Below are 20,154 nucleotides of genomic sequence, written 5' to 3'. Positions count from 1 at the left end.
GCCCTCCTTATCTCCCATTTCGAATACTTTTTCAAAATTTAGCCTGCCTGAGATGAGAATAGCAACTCCTCTTCTATGTCCTGATTTATATGAGGAGATAAACAAATTAGTGAAGCCCATTCTCTTTAATTTTCCATGCTCATTATCACTTAAGTGAGTTTCTTGTAAATATACTACATGGGCTTGTTCTTTTTTCATTTTTGAAAGAATTTTACTGCGCTTGACTGGATTCAACAGCCCACTGACATTAAAAGAAATTAATTTTACTTTGTCCTTAGCCATGTGTATTTATCTGTTAGTATATCATTGAAATTTGCAGGACATAACTTAATCGATCTACTCCCTGAACAGATAAGAGCCAAGAAATGCGAATAATGAAAAAAAAGGTAACGAAGGTGTGATTCCAAGGCTGGGGTCTCTAGACGACCCTGGGTTGAGCTAGAAGAAATGTCTAGCCGTGGGGGATAGCCCCTCATACCTGTGAGTTGAGGGCCCCCGCTGCAGTACCTATAAAAGTAAAAAAATCTATGTCCATTACACTGAAATGATTTCCCTGTGCATTCCTCCCATGTATATATTCTCATTTAGGAGGGGAAAAAGGAGTGAATGAATGAATTTGAAAAAATTGAGTAATATAAAATCCACATTATAATACGTATTTCTTGAGATAGGTATATCACTGTCTATTTTTGCTTCTGTGTAGTTTATCAACACTTTTAAAGTTAGCCAAACCTTATGGCTCTTCTGGAGGAGGTGAGGGCTGCCCTTGGAGAACTGACAGTCTCTTCCTAATATCCTTCTCTCATCCTCCTCCCGTCCCCTGCTTTCTCGGTTCCCTTACTATTTCCCAAGCAGATCGGGACAACTGCTCAGCCAGGCTTTCCCTTGGTTTGACCACGCTAATGGGCAGTCCTCTGTTGTTCATGACTGTAGTCGCCTCCTCCACCGTCTGATATAACTGTATCCCTCCTTCGTAAAACACCCTCAGCTTAGCAAGGTACGGGGTTTGGAATTTAATCTTTTCTTGCTTTAATGTTCATTTTGCTTCAGAATATTCCTTCCGTTTCTGTAGGACCGCCGAGGGTAATTATGATCGAAGTATATTAACTTCCCATTCCAAAAAACCCTCTTCTTACCCCAGGCCCTTCGTAGGATCTCTGCCTTGCTCTTGAATCGAAGGAATCTCAGTACTATTGAGTGCGGCTTACTTCCTCTGTCTCCGGGAGGCCGCGGGACGAACGAACGATGCGCCCTCTCAATTTCAATCTCCGTAGTCAGGGGAATCTCCAGCGCGTCCCACAGCAACTTTTCTACAAACTCCGTCATCGACAATCCCTCTGCTCCTTCGGGAACATTATAAATCCTGATATTTTTCCGTCGTGATCTTCCCTCCTGGTCAGGCAATTTACTTTCCTGTTGATTTAATATTTTTATCACCTTACTTAATATCTGTTCCATGTTTTGCATGCAATCTTCCACCTTCTCAATGCGAGTCTCTGCCACCGCTATTTTCTGATTGACGTTGGCAAGCTTGGACTTTGTATTATTTAGTTGCTGCTTTATATCTTTTTGGACTTCTCTTATCTTTTCCAAAATCTTTATCATATTTGCCACTTCGCCTGAACGAGGACCAATGTCAGGTTCGCGGCCACGCGCACGTTTAGGAGAGCCGCGCGCTGTACCTCTCTTCCATAGGCTTCGCAGTGATGCTTTTTTTACCTCCATTTTTTTCCCCATTCTTGACCTCCTTATCAATTCAGATATTTTCGAAAGATCTTATAATTTTGGATTAATGGGGCAGAATATGCATTTTTCCAGAGGAGCTGTTGATTTAAGCTGCCATTCTGGACGATGACATCACCGGAACCATAAAATCTATTTTTGAATTTGAGAAAGCACTCTGATTGGTAAGGTACTGATTAGTCCTCAAAGACAGGAAACTTTGGCTGAGGGCTGACAGTAATAAGGGGAATACAATCGTCATACCAGAAAGAATTAAAACATTTATTTGGGCATAAATATATTACATATATACGCTACAGATAAGGTTTAGTCTTACATACATAGGGTAGTATTTGCAAAATCTATACATTAAAATTGATAGGACAGTTTTATATAATGTTTATGAAATAATCTAAAATTTACAATACACATGCTTATGAATTTATTTCTATTTACCACTTTAATGAAAAGCTTGGAATGTATATTCAACACTTGAGGTAAAAGAGAGGCGCGTAAATTGTCACAATTCAGATTATTCTTTGAGAAGTTGTATCGCTGCAGGAGGAGGAGATGAAATCTCAAAGTCAAAGCACTACTCAGTGAAGCAAATTGGGAGGGGAGGAGAGAGAAATGGAGAGGGGAGAGAGAGAGAAGGGAGATGGAGAGAGGGAGAAGGGGAGGAGGAGGAGAGAATAGAGGGGGAGGGAAGGGAGAAGAGAGTGGTGTAGATAAACAGGGGAGCAGGAGAGAGAAGGCAGAGAGGGGAAGAAGGGGGAGAGAGAACAGAAAGGAGAGGGAGAGGTGGAGAGAGGAGGGTGGGGGGAAAGAGAGGAGAGGGGCTAGGGAAGGGAGAGTGGGAGAGAGAAAAGGAAGGGGGAGAGAGATTGAAGAGATGGGGTGGGGGTGCGGTGAGTGAGGTGAGTGGAGTGTACGTCTGAATAAAAAATGTGTGATGCCAGGAGTGAAGGATTTAATGCTAGGCAGTGAACAAGTGAGAGTCACAGCACCCACCCCGAGAATAATTTATTATTAAAATAACAAAAAAAAATTCACCCGACTCGGCACTTTATCAGATTGCTTACTGATGTGAAGAGGACTGGAATTTCAGATATGTGCGTTAACACCTTGCGTACCAGAATCCCACAGCATAATCTCAAGAATCAAATCATTTCAGATTGAAAAGGAATGGAAAAAGAGGTGGAATTGTAGTGTTGAGCGCTTGTGGCATTGGGAGGAAGCAAGCTTGAATGGAACGTAGAATGAACTAATTTCTAAAAGAGTCCATTTCTTTCTCTATGGAAGCAACACGTTATGTTCCTTTGAAGACTACGGATGCTGTGTATATGAGAGACATCGAACACTATTAAAAGCAAGTTTCACAAAACACAAATAACAATTTAAATTAAAAAAAGAGGTTAAAGTAGACCGGCCCAATGCTTTGGTAATAGAGGATTATCAAAAAAAAATGCTGAAATGTAACTATCTGTTCTGACTGTTTTTACCAAGCTCAGAATCTGTAAATAAACAGCAAGAAATTAACTATAAATCACGTCTAATATTGTGCTACATCAACTGATAAAGACAGAACCACCTATGACTATTTGGCGGAATGGGGAATGGGAGGGAAATCTCAATAGGATGAGAGGCACAGGGTCAGCTGTGAAATCCAGGGTTTGTGTCACCATGGTGGTGCCTTCCGGATGCGTCACCACATCGATGTTCTTCGCAGCACGACATCCCCCAATTCCCCCAAACACACATGCTAAAAATAAAAGCATGGATACTAGCCTGGCTATGTGTAAACATTTCATTCATGAGTAATGCTTTTGGTAATCTTTGCACACACATGACACACACACACACAGACACATACACACACAAAAACATACACGTGTGTACTGTTGGATCTGACTGCTAATTTTAATCATCATTTTCTTTCTAGTTTAACAATTAATTACCTGCTTGTATTTCAAGTAGCTTTATATGCAAAATAGGATGGCATGCCTCTCATGCAGAGGTTCCCAAGCTGGGGTCCACAGACCCTTGGGGAATTGTAAGGCTCCATAGCATAAAAAAGGTTGGGAACCTCTGCTCAGCGGCTATACAAAGTGTAATTCTGAAAGTTTCTCTGTACTTCATTAAGCGAATGGTTATTTTTTACTGTGGAAAAAGTATTTTCTAGTTAGTTGTCTCTTATCTACTGATTTGATTGGAATTTTTCTTACCTTTGGGTATAATCTCTGCTAGGCACCATCTTAAGTGTCTCCCTCCTTCAGTTAGTAGGTAGCCCTGTCCCCGTTTGTTTCAACTTCTGACTGTTCTACCAAGTCTTAATAAAACGATCGTGAAGCAACAAGTTTTGTGCCTCAGTCCCCGACTTCTAAAAGAACCTTGGATTTAAACACCAGAATCCAACAGTACGCATGTGTGCACTGACATGAGACAGAAAATAAAATCTCTCTGCATCTGAGATATAACGTAACAAAGCGTAACGTAACTAAAACCTAGACACCTTCGCGAGGAGCTTCTAAAATAGGAACAATTCCCAGACAGACACACAATAAAATAAACAGCAGAGTGACCCAGAGGAAACATAATAAGCATACTTAACAATAAATAAAAGGATTGCACTGTAATTGGCTTTTTCATTTAAAGTACTGAATGCAAGTAAAAGTATAAATAAGAAATGTACTAAATGCTGGAATCCTTTCCCCAGTCTCGAGTTTGGCCAGGGGGGAGAGGAGATGACAGGGTGTGGAGTAGAAATTTGCAGCTCTCTCCTCTGATTATTTTTGTTTTCACCCCTGAAGCAATATGAAAATCGCCCATAATGGAAGGTCTTCTCTCAGCGTTCGCCCGGGCTGACGTTTCTGCTGCAAAGCCCCCAATGCACAACCTTTTCCCTTTCCATCCATCACATCCCGACTCAGTTGCTGTTGACCGGGCAGCAACTGTGAGGGTGTAACTCGGGGAGGTGATGGGTAACTGTGAGGGTGTAACCCAGGGAGATACGATTTGCCCCATCAGGTGGCGGTGGTGGGCCTGGGTAACGGGATCCAGTGATGTACACCAAGCACAGACCCTTTTCACTGTAACCTTGCACACCACTGCCTCACTTTACCCCTGCCTGTCAGAGGACCCTGAGGTTAACCGGGGTACCTCGTACCTCTTCTAGCCAGCCCAGTGCCGTCCAGGACAAGGTCAGGGATCCCCGATGACCACGACACGGGGATAATATGCAGGGTGAGGGCTGAGATGACGAGGCAATCCAAGAGTCAAGGGTGGGGGATAAGGGGAGCTTATCTGATTGGCAGTAGGAGGGGCGTGATGCCTCCCCCTCCCCGTTTAATGGCAGTGTTAAAATCTGGCAGTGGGTGGCTGGATTTCCAAGGCAGCAGGGTCGGGGTGGGGGTGGTGATCGCTGAGAGCAGAGGAAGAGGAGGAGAAGGAACCAGCGTGGGGCAGGACCACCTCACAAAAGGCACGCTGCGATTGCGGCACCCCAGGACGTCCTCATCCTTTATGGCTGAACTGTCCCACACCCCTCCCGCCCCTGGACTGAGAGGATCGAGAAGCCTGTTGGCCTTGGGGACACCAGGTTAGTCAGGGAAGAGGGTTAGCTGGCAGGGAGGGCACACTCAACAACTCTGCCAGCTCCTCTCCCCCAACACCATCTCGCTTGTCACTTCCCACGGCGGATGGGAAGTCTGGCCTGGTGTGATTAAAGTAAAAAGACTCCCCACTCATCCTAGCCACCGTGCCGAGCAGAACCCAGGGGAGAGAAGGTGGGCATAACCCCTCCTTCTGACCACTGACCACTGCACCCCCCCCTCACTCTCCAAGGGCTCTCCCAGTCCCTTCCACACCTTCCATCTAGTGTGGAAGGATTCATTTAGAGATACAGCATGGAACAGGCCTTTCTGGCCTTTGAGCTGCATCGCCATAGCAACCCATTGATTTAACCCTAGCCTAATCACAGAACAATTTACAAATGACCAATTTGCCTACATCTCTGGACTGTGGGAGGAAGCTGGAGCACCCAGAGAAAATCCCCACATTCCACAGGGACTGTGTACCAGCTCCTTACAAGAGGACACTGGGATTGAACTCTGAACTTCGATGCCCCGACTGTAATAGCATCACGCTAACCACTCTGCTAGTGTGGCACCCATTTAAGGCCTGCCCTCTCCTGACCAGACCTCCTCCCAGTGTGAAAATCTTAGTTAAAAATATATATTTATATATATATATATATATGTATATGTATATAAAATTCCCAAACAGCACACGGGAGTAGAGGCCGAAAAGTTGGCTGGTCCCATGCTGCTCAGAACCACCGGGACCAACACCCCTCACTTCAGAGGAAGGCAACTGGCTGGCGATAACAGGGGACACAACCACCGCGTCTACGCCAGAGGAGGTGCCTCGAGGATCCCGTGAGGTTTGCCTTATCCTCACCCCAACCCGGAGAACTGTCGAGAGAGGAGCTTTGGTGACTTGACTGGGCGTGACTGACAGAGGGAGTTTTCCAGAAAAAAAGGAAAATCAATATCAAAATTAAAAAATAAAAGAATGATTAATAGCAGGTCAACAACGGAATAATTCGATGTGTTTTTCTGGCACTAGTATGCAGCTAAATTTATGCCTCAACAATTATGAGTGTGACCTTTCCTTTTGCTTCCTGCTTCCTCACTTCACAATGAAGTACTGTAGGATAAAGGCGATGAAAATGGAGAGGCTAGCAAACCCAGCAAGGATAAGGGCAGCAAACTGCTCGTCGCTGGCCATCATACCGCGGGCCTGGGTGGCGTCGACAGTTCGCAGCTCGCCGGCCAGGGAGGGCTCCTTGCGCCGTAGGGTGAAGATGGCCGAAGGGCTGAAGGGTCCGGTCAGCTCCTGCGACAGGTCCCGGCACTGGCGGCAGCAGCAGACGCGGAACCGATAGTCTGTGTTCGTCTGGAGGCCTGAGATCTGGAAGGTCGTGTCCTCACCCTTGTACACCTGTGGGGTCAGCAGGGAAAGACGTCGATCAGTGGGAGAGAGGGCAAACCAGCAGCCTAACATTCAGTATTGAGGCTTCAGGATACTCATTCCACTGCTCCAATTCCTTCCCAAACAAATCCCACTGTCCCACTCTCTCCCCACAGTCCTGTATCAGTCCTCAAACTAATCCCACTGTCCCACTCTCTCCCCACAGTCCTGTATCAGTCCCCAAACTAATCCCACTGTCCCACTCTCTCCCCACAGTCCTGTATCAATCCCAAACTAATCCCACTGTCCCACTCTCTCCCCACAGACCTGTATCAGTCCCCAAACTAATCCCACTGTCCCACTCTCTCCCCACAGTCCTGTATCAGTCCCCAAACTAATCCCACTGTCCCACTCTCTCCCCACAGTCCTGTATCAGTCCCCAAACTAAGCCCTGCCCATTCTCTCCCCACAGTCCTGTATCAGTCCCCAAACTAATCCCACTCCCCACAGTCCTGTATCAGTCCCCAAACTAATCCCACTGTTCCACTCTCTCCCCACAGTCCTGTATCAGTCCCCAAACTAATCCCACTGCCCCGCTCTCTCCCCACAGTCCCGTATCAGTCCCCAAAATAATCCCACTGACCCACTCTCTCCCCACAGTCCTGTATCAGTCCCCAAAATAGTCACTCCCCAAACTAATCACACTGCCCTGCTCTACCCACAGTCCTGGGTCAGTCTCCAAACTAATCCTCTGCCCCGTACTCTCCGCACAGCCCTGTGTCAATCCCCGCCTTAATCCCACTGCCCCACTTTCTTACCCAAAAGTCTTGTATCAATCCCAAATTAGTTTGATCTGATAGCGATGAATATGAATTAAAGCAATATTTATTTTTTGTTGTATGCAAGTGTTGTTTTGTAACTTACTGTTAGTCAGGGGGTAAGCAAACATCAAAGAATTATGAAAGGAGAATTCAACTTCCCAAGCACCTGCTCCTTGTAATAGCAACTACACTCATGCTCTTGAATTTCCAGCATACTGTTAGTGACTTCCACAGTGAAGAGAGACACAAAATACTTATTCAACTCATTCCCATTTCTTTGACACCCCCCCCCCCCAGCGTTATTTTCCAGCAGTCCAATACCCACTCTTGCCTCTCTTTTACTCTTTACGTTTCTGGAAAAAATATTTAGTATACTTTCTTATATTATTTGCTTGCTTACCTTCATATTTCATTTTTTCTCTCATTACTTTTTTTAGTTGTCTCATGGCTAATACAAGAGCACATGTTTTTAAGGTGATTGGTTTCTTTTGCCCAGAGTGGTAGGGGTGCAGAACAAACTGGCGCTGGTGGCAGTAGATGCAGATATACGAAGGACGTTTAATGGGTACTTAGGCAGGAACATGGATGGAAGAAAAATGGAGAGCTAAGTGGGGGGAAAGGGTTAGATTGATCTTGGAAATGGTTGGCACAATATCGTGTGCCAGAGGGCCTGTAATCCTCTGTACTGTTCTGTGTTCAATATTCTGTATAATTGTTTACACCATCAATGCTCTCACTCACAGCAAGAAAATGAGGTTGTGAAGAGAAGGCATGAAGACTGATGTACATGTCAGCACAAAGGCCTGAAGGTCCTACAGAAAGAATTGAATATCCTATACAAAAGCCTGAAGGTCCTACAGAAAGAACTGAATGGCTTACACAAAGGCCTCAAGGTCCTACACAAAAGTCTGAAGGCCCTACACAAAGGCCTGAAGGTCCTACAGAAAGAAATGAATGTCCTACACAAAAGCCTGAAAGCCCTTTGTAAATGCTTCTGTTGAATCACTGACGGAAATTGTGAAAATGAGAACAAAGTGATTCCAATCAGCTTTGAACCTCTTTCTTGGTTTTCATGAGTTCTCAGGCTAAGATCAACAATTGACTCTGTACCAACCAGCCGGAGACACAGGAGATGGAAGGTGCTGGAGTCTGGAACAATGAACAAACTGCGAGATGAAATCAGTGGGTTGAGCAGTAAATGGACAATCGGCTTTTGGGATCAAGACCCCTTGCTGGGATGAAGAGCCTCGGCCCAAAATCTCAAGTATGGCAATAGACACTTTGCAAATAAAACAGGCAGGAATATTCTTTAAAATGCACGCTGGAGTCCACTGGAGGCTGGACGCCCAAAGGTCTGCCCTGGGGTTGGAGGATTGTCTGTGTTTGTCAGTGGGAGTTTGGTGGGTGGGAGGGAGGAATGGGGCTTGCTTTGCTGCTTGCTGTCTTCCATGTTGTTCTACAAAGCATTGTGGGAATGCTGTGCTGGTGCTGGAACATACAGTATAGTGAAATACATCATAAATGCCAAACAAATAAGTGAGAATTGTTCTGGGGCATCCCACAGGTGTTGCCATACTTCAGGGGGCTAACATAGCATTCCCAAAACTCACTAACCCTAACTGTATATCTGTGGACAGTGTAAGGAAACTGGGGCACCCGGAGGAGACAGGCGGTCAAGGGGGAGAATGTCTTACAGACAGAGGTGGGAACTGAACCCTGCTCAGTGATTACTGATGCTGAAAAACAATTGCACTAACCTCTACATTACTGTGTTGAGTCCTCTGCTATTTGTCAGTGGCCACTTTATCAGATACACCTGCTCGTTAATGCAGATATCCAATCAGCCAATCATGTGGGAACAACTCAATGCATAAAAGCATGCAGGCATGGTCAAGAGGTTCAGTTGTTGTTCAGACCAAACATCAGAATGGAGTTGAAATATGTTCTAAGTGTATAAGTCCATGAAATGATTGTTGGTGCCAGATGGGGTGGTTTGAGTATCTCAGAAACCGCTGATCTCCTGGGATTTTCACACACAACAGTCTCTAGAGTTTATAGAGAATGGTGTGAAGAACAAAAAACATCCAGTGAGTGGCAGTTCTGTGCGTGAAACTACTCTGTTAATGAGAGAGGTCAGAGGAGAATGGCCAGACTGGTTCAAACTCATGGGAAGCTGACAGTAACTCAAATAACCACACGTTACAACAGTGATGTGCAGAAGAGCGTCTCTGAATGCACATCACGTCGATCCTTGAAGTGGATGGGATACAACATCAGAAGACCACAAAGATACACTCCATGGCCATTCAATGACTTGGATAAGAATGTAGGTGGTGTGATTAAGAAGTTTTCTGACAATGCTGACAAATTTTCAGATAATTGGTGGAGTGATAGACCGCAAAGCAGGTTGTCTACAGATGCAGCAGGAACGTTGAGAGTGAGAGTGAGTATCAGTTTATTGCCACTATGTGAAACACACCAGAACTGATAGCAGTTCAGTACCAAACATGTAACACAGGACGATACCATAACAGCCAACACACCAGCAACCAACATTTTACAACAGTGGAAACAGACAGCCATGAGCAATCAGAACAGTCACATGAGCAAAAGTCAATACTCAAACTGAAATAAATATGAACATGTGAACAGACTCAATAATTATCAACAGAACAAGGAGAGCAGGAAAGGCCACTGAATGGATGTTGTACAGGGACAGTCAGGGTATCACACCTGAGTGAGTTTTGTGAGAAGCTGGGTAGCTACAGGAAAGAAGCTTCAGAAATGATGCGTAGACCTGGTGGGGATGGACCTGTAGTGCCTCCCTGATGGGAAGTTTGGTGAATAGGTGGCTGACAGGGTGGGTGGAGGGAGATGTGGTAGCAGATGCAATTTACTGAAGACAAGTGTGAGGTAACAGATTTAGTGAAGAATGCACAGAGTAAGTGACACGGACTATAGAGAGTTGGTGTACAGAGAAATAAATTAATCTATTCAGAGCTACAGCACGGTAACAGGTCCTTCGAGCCCAGTTTCACCCATGTGACCAATTAAGCTACTCACCTGTAGGTATGTGGGAGGCAAGCGGGGCACCCAGAGGAAACAATATGGTCACAGGGAGAATGTACAGTACAAGCTCCTTTGAGACAGCGGTGGGAACTGATCCCGGATTGGCGGAGCGATAGTAGTGTGTTACACTAACCGCTGCACTACCGTGTCACTCCAAAGATCCTGGTGTGAAAGCCTGAAGCCCCATGAAAGGGGGTGACACAGGTGGGTAGGGTCGTGAGGAAAGCTCCTGGTATACTTGCCTTAGTAGGCCGAGGCATGGGATACGAGAATTGATATGTTGCATTTGTATCAGGTGCTCCCGATTCAGGTTTATTTGTCAGTGAAATGTGCCGTTTGTGTTAACAAATCCAACCTGAGGGCGTGCTGGGTGGCCCACAAGTGTCCATAAGACAGCAGAGCAGAACGAGGCCATTCATCCCATTGAGTCTGCTCCACCATTTCATCATGGCTGATTTACTATCCCCTCAACCCCATTCCCCTTGATACTCTGGTTAATCATCAACCTCCACCTTGAATATTCTCAGCAAACTGCTTTGCACAGGTACCAGCAGCAACATTGTTCATTGTCCGTCGTACCTGACGATGACAGGACACCTGTGCAGGAGAGTTTTTACAGGGGAAACGCTGTTGTGCTGGGGCAGTTCCACTCTCTCGACCTCAGATGCTCAGGTCTAGTGGTATGAGTAGTCGTCACAACTGGGATCTTTCTCAACTGCAGTGGATGACCACGATGTCTTCTGACCCTTCGCTCCCCACGGAGTGTTACAGAACCACCTTCCTGGCCGTTGGATCTCATCCCCCCAGCCTGCCCGTGCTGACTTCACACACTAGGACAGGCATGTCCCTATCTCACCGGGGTATGAGGCCCGCCAGCTGCTCTCACCAGGTTAAGCCTGCCTGTCGAAACCGTGTACTGGGGGTGTGGCCGCTGTCGCATGCAGACAGCTACTTGGAGCCACAGGTGAGAGCTGAGTGTCCGGTGGGGACCAAAGGTGAGTGAGCTGCCCCAGAATGGATATGAGAAGCCCCTTCACCAGAGGCGCTACCCCTCCCTGGACACCCCATAAAGCCCCCCAGTTCCACCATAGCATCCACACAAAACTCAGCAGAACAACAAAAAATGGAGCAGATGACAAAACTACAGCTGCAAAACAATCCCCATCTCTCCCTGCCACCCACCACCTCACACGAGTCCACGACAGGCTCTCTCCAGCCTCCAAGGATGAGTGGAATTGCTGGAATTGCGGACAATGGGCTTCACCTTCCCCTGTGGACTTAGAGCTCTGGCCGTCAGGCCTCAACCGCAGTCTACTGATTGACCTTGTAATATACAGTATGGTGCAGAAGTCCTAGGCACTTATATAGAGAGCCAAAGACTTTTGCACAGCAGGAAAGGAAAGATACGTCGCATCTGGAGTTTGTCCAGTTCGCGGATGATTTCCCTCCACGCCTCTCTGACCGTGTACGAGGCCAGTTACAGCAGTGGTTTGCCATTGCCTTTTGCCAGGTGAGATTCCAAAGAGATCACCAGCTCGTCACCCAGCACGGATGGAAAGCGTGCGGGGGAGCCGGCTGGAGCTGGATTCGAACTCGGGACCTTTCGTCCCGAAGTCCGGCGCTGATGCCACTATGCCACCAGCTGGGTTTTATGTATTGCACTGTACTGCTGCCGCAAAAAGTAACACATTTTATGACACGTGAGTGATGATAAACCTGATTCTGATACGGGTCTCTATTGGGTACTGAGAGTGGGAAGGGGGTAGGGAGAGGGGAATCATTGTGGGAAAAAGGGAGGGAGCAGGAAGCACCAGAGACATTCTGCAATGATCAATAAACCAATTGATTGGAATCAAGTGACCGTGCCTGGTATTTCAGGGCTGGGAGTGTCCGCACTCTTGCCACGCCCCACCCCGGACTCCTCTGTCCCACACCCATCCAGCAGCACTCTACCTTTGCTCCTGCCAAATTTACATTCTCGCTCTCCACGCCACGTTGACAAATACAGTACTGTACAAAACTCTTAGGCACCCAAGATATATACAGTGCCGAAGACTTTTACACAGTACTGTACCTTGTACCTTATTGTTTAATGGCACTGCACCATGTTAGCACAGTACTTTTCAGCTCCAGCGGTTACCAGTTCCGGTTCAATTCCCGCCACTGTCTGTAAGGAGTTTTTATGTCCTCCGTGTGACCGTGTAGGCTTCCTCCAGGTGCTCTGGTTTCCTCCCACTTGTGGTGATCCTTGCGGGCTGCCCTCAGCACCTCCTCGGACTGCGTTGGTCGTCGACACAAGCAACGCATTTCACTGCGCGTTTTGAGATACACCTGACCAATAAAGCTAACATTTTTAAAAATGATCTTACTGTTCTCTGCAGCTACAGATTCTTGCCTTTAGTCACTTTATTGCGCGTTCTGTTACCGTTTTACCTTATTCTACCTCAATGCACCACGTAATGCTGAGACTTTGTAAGGCACTCGTCAGATCACAGCAGGAGTATTGTCAACAGTTTCGGGCCCCTTATCGAAGAGAAGATGTACTGACTTTGGGGAGGGTCCAGAGGAGGAGGTTCATGAGAATGAGCCCAGGAATGAAAGGGTTAACATATGAGGACCATTTGATGGCTCTGGGCCTGCACTCACTGCAGTTTAGAAGGGTGGAAGGGGGTTCTCATTGAAGGCTATCAAATATTGAAAAGCCTGAACAGAGCTGACGTGGAGACATTGTTTCCTATTGTGGGGGAGTTCAGACCAAGGGGCACAGACTCGGAATAGAGGGACGACCCTTTCGAACAGAGATGAGGAAGATTTCCTTCAGCCAGAGGGTGATGAATCTGTGGAATTCATTGCCATAGACGGCCGGGGAGGCCAAGTCATTGGGTATATTTAAAGAGGAGGTTAATAGGTTCTTGATTAGTCAGAGTGTCAAAGATTATGGGGAGAAGGCAGGAGAATGAGGTTGAGTGGGATAATAAATCAGCCATGATGGAATGGCAAAGCAGACACAATCGGCCAATCGGCCTAATTCTGCTCCCATGTCTGATGGTCCTTTGGTCTTAACAGTATGCAGGACGAGCTTTTCACTGCACCACGGTACATGTGACAATAATAAATCAATGCCAATTCCATCAGCAAGAATGAACATGAAGCTGCTGGGCTTGTATTGGCTCCACTTCCTGTCTGGTTACGATCAATCCCTGGGAATGTGTAAACAGGTAGCTCTGTCCTACCCCTCTGGAGCTCAGAGAACACTTGTTTACAGCTCTGACCACGTCTCCAGCTTCCTAACTATTGTTTACCATGTGTGAGGAATTAATGCTGGCAAAGGGTGCCGTCGTCATAGTGACGGATGAAGCACGCCAAGTGGACTTCCTCCCCTCTTCTTCACCGCGGCTGCAGTCTCGCACCCCCAACCCTCCAGCCACCAGCGACACACGACAGGAAATTTGGGTTGAACACAGTCCAGAGCACAGCCCATAAGTTGTGCTGAATCAATTAAGTTAGTAATCAAATGGCTAACTAAACTGATCTCTTCTGCCTACACAACGTCCATGTTCCTTCACATCCATGCACCTATCTAAAGTCTCTTAAAAGTCCCAATATATCTGCCTCTACCACCACTCCAGACACCCACCACTCCCTGTGTAAAAAACTTCCCCCTCACATCCCCTTTGAAACTACCCCCTCACCTTAAATGTGCACTCTTTGGTGTGAGACATTTCAACCCTGAGAAAAGATACTGTCTGTCGAAACTATCCACAGTATACACTTGGATAATCAATTTACTTTGAACCTTGAAGTGTCTGAAAACAGCAGAACAGGTGGTGTTCGTGAGTCTGTGGGGACGTGCAATCTTGTCCCCGTCTCTAGCTTAGGCCCGGAGTGTCACACCTATAATGTTGACGCATCACTGTACCGAGACCGTAGTCAGTCCCCATAAACTTCTCTCCGACTGAATACGAGAGATTCTGCACATTCTGAAAAATCCAGAGCCTCACGCACAAACAGGGTGACACAGAGGTGTAGCAGTCAATGCAGCCCTGTAAGGAGTTTGTACGTTCTCCCCGTGACCGTGTGGATTTCCTCCAGGTGCTCTGGTTTCCTCCCACATTCCAAAGGCGTACGGGTTGGGGTTAGTAAGTTGTGGGCATCCTGTGTTGGCACCAGAAAAGTGGCAACACTTGCAGGCTGCCCTGCCCCCTCCCCAGCACAACCTGTTGACGGTTGTCGATGGATACGATACATTTCACTGTGTGTTTCGAGGTTTTGATGTCGATCTGGGGTGAAGATGGATTCACCTTCCTGAGGGATAACATTTATTACAAATTTTACTTATTAATTACTTATTTATTGAGAGAGTGCGGAATAGCTCCTTCCCGCCCCTTTGTGCAGTGCCGCCCAGCAACCCTGGATTTAAACCTTGCCGAATCATGGGACCAACTAACCTAGCAACCAGTATGTCTTCGGACTGTCGGAGGAAATCCATGTGGCCACGGGGAGAACGTAAAAACTCCTTACAGTCAGCAGCAGGAATTGAACCTGGGTTGCTGGGACTAGAAAGAACCCAATCTGGATGCAGCACGGCCTGGTAAGGGTACATGGTGTGTAGATTTTAGCATGACGTTTTACTGTGCTGGCTGTAAGATCATGGTTCGATTTTCACCATTGTCTGTAAGGAGTTTGTACTTTCTCCCTGTGACCACGTGGGTTTCCTCCGGGTGCTCCAGTTTCCTCCTACAGTCCAAAGATGTATGGGTTAGTACCTACATTGGTGGTATGACTGAAATTGGCGGTCACGGGCTCATTGGGCTGGAAGGGGCCAAATTAACTAAAAAAGCTGGAGGAATTCAGCAGTGTAGAGAATATCTGCAGAGGAAGGTGAGCCCAGACCCCACATTGGGACTGACTGAATCCACTCTGCCACGTTCCTGCTACCCCACCCACGCACACGCTCATTCCCCCATCACAGACCTGCTTGTAGTCCAGCTCCCTTCCGACCGTGACCTGGAGGATGTAACCAATGGGGTCGCCTCTCATCGGCTGGACTCCTTCCCACGAGACCTCACACGTGCTTCCTTCCAGCTGAGTGACACGTGGGGCTGCAAATCGACAGTGCATAGCACCCAGTCAGTACCTCTGCTCAGACCCTTCTGCTACGGCTTCGCACTGCGCAGTTGGAGGGACAGACGGCAGTGGTGAGCCAGCTGAGGGATGCCCACCAGTAAAGGGCAACACTTCCTCAGGCAGCTTATTGCATACACATCACACTCCATGTGAAAACGTTGTGTCTTTTCCCTCTCAGCTTGAATCTGTGCTCCCCTACCCTGGGAAAAAAGACTATCACCACTACAGACACATTGTTCACTCCCCATTTCCCACTACAGACACACTGTTCACTCCCCATTTCCCACTACAGACACACTGTTCACTCCCAATTTCCCACTACAGGCACACTGTTCACTCCCCATTTCCCACTACGGACAGACTGTTCATTCCCCATTTCCCACTACAGACACACTGTTCACTCCCCATTTCCCACTACAGACACACTGCTCACTCCCAATTTCCCACTACAGGCACACTGTTCACTCCCCATTTCCCACTGCAGACACACTGTTCACTCCCCATTTCCCACTACAGGCACACTGTTTATTCTCCATTTCCCACTACAGGCACACTGTTCAGTCCCGATATCCCACTACAGACACACTGTTCACTCCTCATTTCCCACTACAGACACGCCGCTCACTCCCCATTTCCCACTACAGGCAAACTGTTCACTCACGATTTCCCACAACAGACACAACGTTCACTCCCCATTTCCCACTACAAACTGTTCACTCCCCATTTCCCACTACAGACACACTGTTCACTCCCCATTTCCCACTACAGACACGCTGCTCACTCCCCATTTCCCACTACAGGCAAACTGTTCACTCACGATTTCCCACAACAGACACAACGTTCACTCCCCATTTCCCACTACAAACTGTTCACTCCCCATTTCCCACTACAAACACACTGTTCACTCCCCATTTCCCACTACCAACTGACTGTTCACTCCATATTTCCCACTACAGGCACACTGTTTATTCTCCATTTCCCACTACAGGCACACTGTTCACTCCCCATTTCCCACTACAGGCACACTGTTTATTCCCCATTTCCCACTACAGGCACACTGTTCAGTCCCCATTTCCCACTACAGACACACTGTTCAGTCCCGATTTTCCACTACAGACACACTGTTCACTCCCCATTTCCCACAACAGACACACCGTTCACTCCCCATTTCCCACTACAAACTGTTCACTCCCCATTTCCCACTACAGACACACTGTTCACTCCCCATTTCCCACTACAAACACACTGTTCACTCCCCATTTCCCACTACAGACACACTGTTCACTCCCCATTTCCCACTACAAACACACTGTTCACTCGCCATTTCCCACTACAGGCACACTGTTCACTTCCCATTTCCCACTACCGACTGACTGTTCACTCCATATTTCCCACTACAGGCACACTGTTTATTCTCCATTTCCCACTACAGACACACTGTTCACTCCCCATTTCCCACTACAGGCACACTGTTCACTTCCCATTTCATACGACAGAAACACTGTTCACTCCCCATTTCCCACTACAGGCACACTGTTTATTCCCCATTTCCCACTACAGGCACACTGTTCACTCCCCATTTCCCACAACAGACACACCGTTCACTCCCCATTTCCCACTACAGGCACACTGTTCAGTCCCCATTTCCCACTACAGACACACTGTTCAGTCCCGATTTTCCACTACAGACACACTGTTCACACCCCATTTCCCACTACAGACACACTGTTCATTCCCCATTCCCCACTACAGACACACTGTTCACTCCCCATGTCCCACTACAGGCACACTGTTTACTCCCCGTGTTCCACTACAGGCACACCTTTCACTCCTTATTTCCCACTACAGACACACTGTTCACTCCCCATTTCCCACTACAGGCACACTGTTCACTTCCCATTTCCTACTACAGAAACACTGTTCACTCTCCATTTCCCACTACAGGCACACTGTTTATTCCCCATTTCCCACTACAGGCACACTGTTCACTCCCCATTTCCCACTACAGGCACACTGTTTATTCCCCATTTCCCACTACAGGCACACTGTTCAGTCCCCATTTCCCACTACAGACACACTGTTCAGTCCTGATTTTCCACTACAGACACACTGTTCACTCCCCATTTCCCACTACAGACACGCTGCTCACTCCCCATTTCCCACTACAGGCAAACTGTTCACTCACGATTTCCCACAACAGACACAACGTTCACTCCCCATTTCCCACTACAAACTGTTCACTCCCCATTTCCCACTACAAACACACTGTTCACTCCCCATTTCCCACTACCAACTGACTGTTCACTCCATATTTCCCACTACAGGCACACTGTTTATTCTCCATTTCCCACTACAGACACACTGTTCACTCCCCATTTCCCACTACAGGCACACTGTTCACTTCCCATTTCCCACTACAGGCACACTGTTTATTCCCCATTTCCCACTACAGGCACACTGTTCACTCCCCATTTCCCACTACAGGCACACTGTTTATTCCCCATTTCCCACTACAGGCACACTGTTCAGTCCCCATTTCCCACTACAGACACACTGTTCAGTCCCGATTTTCCACTACAGACACACTGTTCACTCCCCATTTCCCACAACAGACACACTGTTCACTCCCCATTTCCCACTACCAACTGACTGTTCACTCCATATTTCCCACTACAGGCACACTGTTTATTCTCCATTTCCCACTACAGACACACTGTTCACTCCCCATTTCCCACTACAGGCACACTGTTCACTTCCCATTTCCCACTACAGGCACACTGTTTATTCCCCATTTCCCACTACAGGCACACTGTTCACTCCCCATTTCCCACTACAGGCACACTGTTTATTCCCCATTTCCCACTACAGGCACACTGTTCAGTCCCCATTTCCCACTACAGACACACTGTTCAGTCCCGATTTTCCACTACAGACACACTGTTCACTCCCCATTTCCCACAACAGACACACCGTTCACTCCCCATTTCCCACTACAAACTGTTCACTCCCCATTTCCCACTACAGACACACTGTTCACTCCCCATTTCCCACTACAAACACACTATTCACTCCCCATTTCCCACTACAGACACACTGTTCACTCCCCATTTCCCACTACAAACACACTGTTCACTCGCCATTTCCCACTACAGGCACACTGTTCTCTTCCCATTTCCCACTACCGACTGACTGTTCACTCCATATTTCCCACTACAGGCACACTGTTTATTCTCCATTTCCCACTACAGGCACACTGTTCACTCCCCATTTCCCACTACAGGCACACTGTTCACTTCCCATTTCCTACGACAGAAACACTGTTCACTCCCCATTTCCCACTACAGGCACACTGTTTATTCCCCATTTCCCACTACAGGCACACTGTTTACTCCCCATGTTCCACTACAGGCACACCTTTCACTCCTTATTTCCCACTACAGACACACTGTTCACTCCCCATTTCCCACTACAGGCACACTGTTCACTTCCCATTTCCTACTACAGAAACACTGTTCACTCTCCATTTCCCACTACAGGCACACTGTTTATTCCCCATTTCTCACTACAGGCACACTGTTCACTCCCCATTTCCCACTACAGGCACACTGTTTATTCCCCATTTCCCACTACAGGCACACTGTTCAGTCCCCATTTCCCACTACAGACACACTGTTCAGTCCCGATTTTCCACTACAGACACACTGTTCACTCCCCTTTTCCCACTACAGACACGCTGCTCACTCCCCATTTCCCACCACAGGCAAACTGTTCACTCCCGATTTCCCACAACAGACACACCGTTCACTCCCTATTTCCCACTACAGACACACTGTTCACTCCCCATTTCCCACGACAGACACACTGTTCACTCCCCATTTCCCACTACAAACTGTTCACTCCCCATTTCCCACTACAGACACGCTGCTCACTCCCCATTTCCCACCACAGGCAAACTGTTCACTCCCGATTTCCCACAACAGACACACCGTTCACTCCCTATTTCCCACTACAGAAACACTGTTCACTCCCCATTTCCCACGACAGACACACTGTTCACTCCCCATTTCCCACTACAAACTGTTCACTCCCCATTTCCCACTACAGACACACAGTTCACTCCCCATTTCCTACTACAAACTGTTCACTCCCCATTTCCCACTACAGACACACTGTTCACTCCCCATTTCCCACTACCGACTGACTGTTCACTCCCCATTTCCCACTACAGGCACACTGTTCACTCCCCATTTCCCACTACCGACTGACTGTTCACTCGCCATTTCCCACTACAGGCACACTGTTCACTTCCCATTTCCCACTACCGACTGACTGTTCACTCCATATTTCCCACTACAGACACACTGTTCACTCCCCATTTCCCACTACAGGCACACTGTTCACTCCCCATTTCCCACTACAGGCACACTGTTCACTCCCCATTTCC

The 20,154-nt window shown here is 47.4% G+C and overlaps 1 protein-coding gene across 1 annotated transcript in view; it reads right to left on the bottom strand.

Annotated features, from left to right (window-relative positions):
• Positions 1 to 1,991: 1,991 nt before the first annotated feature.
• Positions 1,992 to 20,154, bottom strand: part of fndc3ba (fibronectin type III domain containing 3Ba) — a 376,967-nt gene continuing 358,804 nt past the window's right edge. Inside the window, exons 25-26 of the mRNA XM_072254884.1 lie at positions 15,558 to 15,685; positions 1,992 to 6,723 (exon numbers count right to left, since the gene is read on the bottom strand). Coding sequence (XP_072110985.1) covers positions 6,412 to 6,723; positions 15,558 to 15,685 — 440 coding nt within the window. The 3' untranslated portion in view covers positions 1,992 to 6,411. The remainder of the gene's footprint in view (positions 6,724 to 15,557; positions 15,686 to 20,154) is intronic.

Source organism: Mobula birostris, chromosome 4 (genome assembly GCF_030028105.1).
Source record: "Mobula birostris isolate sMobBir1 chromosome 4, sMobBir1.hap1, whole genome shotgun sequence".
Lineage (NCBI taxonomy): Eukaryota > Metazoa > Chordata > Chondrichthyes > Myliobatiformes > Myliobatidae > Mobula > Mobula birostris.
Note: the sequence above shows the minus strand (reverse complement) of the source record. Positions and strands in the feature narration are given on the sequence as shown.